The following is a 6,472-nucleotide window of genomic DNA, read 5'->3' as shown; positions in this document are numbered from 1 at the left end:
AGGTCTATATAAAAGCATCCAAAGAGCACCATGTCATGGGACCTTTAACTGACAGAAAAAAGTGTTTTGTTAAATGATCAAATCCATGACTATAATATAAAGTCCTGATACTCAAATTTATAATCATCTTTGCATATTTTGTTAAACATTGTATGACTTTACCTTTTTGGGCCTCAAACATTCATTAAAATGAAACTATTTGAGAAGTCAAGAGAAGAAATTGCTTTGGTGGAACTTTGAACACCTCATAGAAATCGGAAATGTTTAAATGCACTGTGTGTTACGTGTTTAGCATGTTTATCGTGTGTTAAATCTAAACCGGAAAAGTAACAGTAGTAAAAGTAGGCCAGTTAATCCTCAGAGTTGTTACAGTAACTCAAATCTGCGGACAGGAAGGGACAAATAAAGTATTCATCTGGTCCAACCCTAGGCTACAGTAAATCTAGAGTATATTTAAAATTTAATTGGATCTCTTAATTGGAATTTGGATGAGTTCACATTTGCCCTGGTGTTACTGTTGATGGTTGGCATATGATTCAGAGGAGAGTTTCTCCCAGTTAAAAAAGTTGCATCTGCTCTTTTTTAATGAACCAATATATGTTTATAGTTGCTTACTCACTGAGACATTCAGCGAACACAGTGTCAGCGGTCATAAAGCAGAAGCTGACTGAGGATGATGCAATGCAGAAAAGGAGTTACTGTTTATATATATATATATACTATATATATATATATATAGTAGCTAAACATATTTCCAATATCCAACAGTTATCTTAACAATACAGTATAGACATTTATTATTATTATAGACATTATTAGAATACTGTATTATAGTGTTGGCAACATAGTCATTTATTGCACCATACTCAACTTAACTTGCACTGTACTGTGTTTGGCGGCTACATTTTTTTTCCTCTGTAAATTAAATATTGTGTATGGAAAGAATGACAATAAATTATACCTTCAACCTTGGACATTAGCTCCAGACAGGTAGTATAGTGGCTAGCTTGATTATAAGTGCAAAACAAATAAAATAAAAGTTTCATTCATTCACATAAGCGAGCTGATAATAGAAAAACTAAATTATACCAAATCACAAATCAGCAATCACAAAGTTCTGACAGTTTTAACTTCTCTACAAACTGTAAACGGTATCTGTATACACACTATGGTTAAATGGAATCACAATGTTAACCACTATAAAGTTGTTGAGAGTTGTAATTGAGAGAGTTGTCTTCTTGTGAAAAGTTCAGGTTGTGATTTAATTTATGAACAGCACATATTAAATTCAGAATGAACACATCTCCTTGTGTTAAAAAAAAATAAATAAAAAGCTTTTGATGATCTTACTCTGTGTCGGCAGCTCATCCCCCAGTTCTTCTTCATCTGTTTGGGAATGGGCGGTGCATCTATGTATTTGATCCGGTTGGCCAAAGGACCCCACGTCACGTAAGGACCACTGATAATATGCAACAGAGACAATATGTAATTTGTCAGTTTCATGGCTGTATTGATCTGTTAACTATCAAAACGGTAACCTGTTAGATGATGTAAACATCTGTGTTTTATCAATAATGAAGCCTGAGCATCAGATAATCAAACGCATCACGTACAGAAGCCAGGACAATTAGACTACAGTTTCTGAAGCAGAATCAATAACCACCTATGGTCACAGCATGGCGTACACCACCATGTATATCACTACTAAGATATGTAGCGGGGAAATTATGGTTTTTAGGCTAATTAAACATCATTTCTTCCTCTTATAATTTCATCCTGAAATGCAGATTTTTTGTAGATGAATATTTTTTACACTAACTGAGCAGATGGTTTTGTTTTATGATTGATGCTGACTGCAGGGATAACAGCTCACTTTCATTCCCTCCCCCAGCCGTCTCTTGCTTGGACTTCCTCTCCTCCTGCTGCTATCCAAACTGCTGAGTTACCCTTGATGATACTCCAATAACAAGAGACACAGATAAAAATTCTAACAAGAGCTCACAAGATGGTGCACTGTCTTGTCTCTTTGCAGCAATGATTCCTTACACACTAAGTGAAATGATTAGAACTAGTGTTCAGGTGGTGGCTTAACAGTTGAATCTTACCCACAACTTCTTTTATTATGTGTCATCTATCAAAGGAGGGATTGAACAAAGCCGCTCTCAGGGGTATATCAGATCACTTGTGGATGAATAGTTGTGTGCTAGGTCTGAAAAACACTTTCTCCGTGTAGGCTGTATCAGGTTCCCAAAGAGCGTACTGTAACTTATCCCAATTCTGTCTTTTTTTGTTTGTGTGTTTAGCTGGAACAAGACCAATAACCCTGAGCCATGGAATAAACTTGATCCCACATACCAGTACAAGGTAATACAGCCTACTACAAGTATTCATTGTTAGGAAACTGGGATGACATTCCAGTTGTACTTGATTGGTACATTTCTGTTTGTATGTGAGATTGGACACAGAAATGAATTATTTGCACAACAGCATCAAGCTTCTACTCCGTTTGATTTTCTTCTTCTTCTTCCCCAGTTTGTGGCCATTACCACCGACTACAAAAACTTGAAGAAAGATGGTCCTGAGTTTTGATTCTCTCACTGGCCTCTTCCTCTTTCAAACTAGAGTGAAAAAAACAGAAAATCCTGATCTAGGGACATATTCACTACCCCTTGGCGTCTCACTGGTAAATGTCAGGAATTGTCAGTAAAATATCCTTAAGGATATTGAATATGTAGTATTTCTACATAATTACAGTCATGCACATGCTCCCCACTGCACCAGACGAGTGGTATAGGATTTCTTAGCCAATTAAATGCAATTAAGGGATACGGTACATCAGAGATAACTGTTTTGTTAACCATTCTGCTGTGTTTTAGAAATGTCAGTATATGATTTTGAATGTTTCAGGAATCTATCGATTTCCATTCACCTCTGTAAGATATGAAAATTAATTATCTGTCTCCTAAAAGTGGATTATGCAAATAAGCTTCAAAGGTCTGCTAACTGTTTGGAGATTGCACAAAAAATAAATTGAGACAAACAGCTGCCTGGAACAGAGGGGGAAATAAATCTGAAAAATGCATGCATTCAAATGCATGTGTTTTTTTCCTAGCTGGCACAATTGTTGGTTTAGCAGCCACTAAATTCAACAATTACAGTCTAAGTTATGATACAAAAAGGCAAAGATGCATAAACTGGACTGGATTCTCTTAATAAACAAACTGTCAGTTTCATGTTGGTGTGAGAGTGTTTGTTGCCAACCTTCACCGTAACTGTCCTCAACCACCTGCATGGAACTGAGTCAGATACAAATCTTTTTTCCACATCCTAAGACACAAAATACACAATCAGTCACTCTAATGGTACAGATCCATCTGTTGGCAGTGCAGCTGCCACTTTTCAGTCTGATTGGTGCTTCTATGACCACATTTAGTAGTGTGTGTGTGTGTATGTTTGTTTAATGCACCAGTGTGTGTGACAGCAGCCATGTGCCTTTGATCAGCGACAGCAGTGGCAGGATGCTGAGCAGTCTCTCAGCATGGTGTTGATGTATGACAGCAGAGCGCAGTGTGTACAATCTGAGTGCACACACACGCACGCACACGCACGCACACCATATGAACTCTTTCTCTCAACTTTAAGATCTAAATCTACATCCATCTTCACAAAGAGATGCCGATGAAGAGGAGAAAAGTCGTTGACAATTTACTTTTTAACTCATAAAAACACTGTTTTCTAGGTAGATGTGGGCTTCATGCTCAACTTTGCATCCTTCATTCTTGCTTTATTCTTTAAAGGGTGATTCTCTAAGCAGTGAACAAAGTGCCAAAAATACCACGAACATAATGTAAGGGGATTGATGGTAAAATAAACATATAATGCAAAATATACATGGGAACACCTATAGTATTTATGCCTTCTTTATTTTCGTCTTTATTAACTTCCTCAGTAACACCTTTGCTACTTCTGAAGGACAAGATACAAAAACAAATCCTTAAATTCTGACAGGAGTTTGGCTTTGTTTAGTGAAGATGAGACTTGTGTTTGATCCTCTTAAGACACTTTCCGACCTCAATGTCTTTTGGCTCTCTGCGGTTATATTGATCTCATGTCCTACCCGCAAAACAACAAGAAAAGCAAATGAAGAAAGAAGAAAAAACAGCAAACATGAAGAAATTTAAATAATTTAATTGTTGTGGCAACAAGGAGAGGGCTGGAGACCTGGAACGAGGGAGCATGTCATTTCCCTAAAAGATATTTAAAAGCCTTAATACACACACACACACACACACACACACACACACACACACACACACACACACACACACACACACACACACACACACACACACACACACACACACACACACTGCGTCAGATAAGTTGTCAGGTCATGAGAAACAGACACAGAGATGAAGCGGATGAGTCATTATTTGTGTTGTGATGGTGCGTACATTAGTGTGTGTGTGTGTGTGTGTGTGTTTTCTGGTCACAGAGTTGTTAGAGCTTCCCTGACCTTTGACCTGTGATTCAGCTGGCCGGCCTTTGTGGAGAGGACACATTCCTCTGGCACAAACTCAAGCAGTAACCTTCAACCAAAATATTGGAAGACAGCCTGAAAAGCCCAGAAGGACTCAAAGACGTCAGACACCAAACAAAAGTCCATTCAGTTCTTCAGTGAAATAAATATCAAGTGCTCTAATAGGCAGCAGCAGCAGCGCTTCATGTTGCAAAGCTTGTTAAGTGCTGCTTTATAAAAGGCTTTGTCTCTCAGAGGAAACTTTCCTTTCAGAAAAAGAATACTTTATAATAAAATAACTACAAAGTTTCATCCCAGAGTAAAAGAAAGAAGAAGCCTGCTCTTTTGATCCATTTGGGAGATTAAACATCTGACTGCAGCAAGTTGAGAAACAAATAAATAGAAATGTAAGTTCTGAAAGGACAGTAAAGGACTCTGGTCTCGTCTTCTCATGTACATAATGAATTCTCTGTGTTCATTAACATTATGTAATGAAGGGGAGTGGGGTTACATAAAGAGACACTAGGAAAAAAATAAAAAAGGGTTTTAAAGAAAGTAGGAACTTCTGCAAAGTGAAGATGGCCTCACCTCGACCTCCTGCCTGTTTCTGTTTACAACAGGAATAGTCTGGTTATTAATCTTCATGCAAATAATCTTCATTATTCATATTCACATAGAAAATAATACCAGCTGTCCAGTGGAGATAAGAAGTGTACGTTAGACAAATCAGGGGTCTGAAGTTCCCTGAAAACATATTAAATGCATTACTTCCAAAGTGTTTTCAGGGTGTGAGGCTCTGGCTCTGATTATCTTCCTGTCAGATCTCTGTCACTGTCTGCAGACCAGCTTTTATTTTCTTTTTCTGGAAGTTGACAGTGAGAGGAAATGACCAGAGGAAATGCCAGCAGCTTAACAAGGATCAATGTTTATAAACTCTAAAGAGTCTCCTCCTTCTTCTGACCGTAAACACAAATCATGTGCCTCTCTGACAAAAAACATGTCACACGACAGCAGGTGTTCATAAGACCTATTCAAGTGACAACAGAGAGCTTATGAAATGTTCAACAAACTTGTAAACATTGAGGATCAGTTGTATTGCAAGATGGTGGAAATGTACATGCATTGTACTTCAAAACCTTTTACAAATATACAAGGTGATGTTGTCATGCAAAAACGTCTATTGTAACCTATATTGTTGAACTGTTTCCCCTTCTGTCTGTGGATTGGTGTTCAATTCCCAACAAAGCTGCTGTGGGTTTCCCATTCTGGGACAAAGCCTGATGTTAAGAAGGGCTCTAAAAAAAGCTTAGCAACAAAAAACCAAATACCTGCAATACTTACAGTCCTTCTGGGCTTAGGGCAGCAAACAGCAGTCAGAGAAGTGGAAAACGCTGTTTTTAAACAATGTATTACTGTCTGCTCAAAACAATTCTTTTTCCATAACAAGTAGGTTCAAACATAATTTCCCAAGTCAACCTATGAAAATTTTGCACATCACTGTAATAGGTTGTCCCCCTAAATGGGTTGCTAATACAATGAAACCTGCTGATGTGAGTGCGCTACTGTACATTTCTGAAAATTAGGCCTAGATTTAGGCAATACTGTACTTTGAGTTTCTTACATTTAGCATTTATACACAGTATTACACATTTAATAAATTGCTAATAATGCAATAAAAGGTAGTTGCAAGCAGATATTAACACATTGTTAAGTATTTGTTGATGTACGTGTGTATTAATTAGGGATGTTCCAATACCAATACAAGTATCGGTATCGCCTCCAATACTGCCTAAAACGCTGGTATCGGTATGGGGAAGTACTGGAGTTTATGCACCAGTCCGATACCATGTAATAACACCCTTAAAGTAGTTTATTTATGTTCTTTTTCCATTATGACTGACTGTCTAACTGGATAAAAAAACAAAGTTCTGTGGCATTCATTGTTTGTGTTTG

At 37.5% G+C, this 6,472-nt stretch overlaps 1 protein-coding gene across 1 annotated transcript in view; it reads left to right on the top strand.

The window, feature by feature from the left end:
* ndufa4l2a (NDUFA4 mitochondrial complex associated like 2a) overlaps nt 1–3,233 on the top strand; it is a 5,467-nt gene extending 2,234 nt beyond the window's left edge. Inside the window, exons 2-4 of the mRNA XM_032521096.1 lie at nt 1,364–1,449; nt 2,304–2,364; nt 2,533–3,233. Coding sequence (XP_032376987.1) covers nt 1,364–1,449; nt 2,304–2,364; nt 2,533–2,589 — 204 coding nt within the window. The 3' untranslated portion in view covers nt 2,590–3,233. The remainder of the gene's footprint in view (nt 1–1,363; nt 1,450–2,303; nt 2,365–2,532) is intronic.
* The last annotated feature ends 3,239 nt before the right edge of the window (nt 3,234–6,472 follow it).

Source organism: Etheostoma spectabile, chromosome 7, assembly GCF_008692095.1.
Source record: "Etheostoma spectabile isolate EspeVRDwgs_2016 chromosome 7, UIUC_Espe_1.0, whole genome shotgun sequence".
Classification (NCBI taxonomy): domain Eukaryota; kingdom Metazoa; phylum Chordata; class Actinopteri; order Perciformes; family Percidae; genus Etheostoma; species Etheostoma spectabile.
This window is presented reverse-complemented; position numbering and strand designations above follow the sequence as displayed.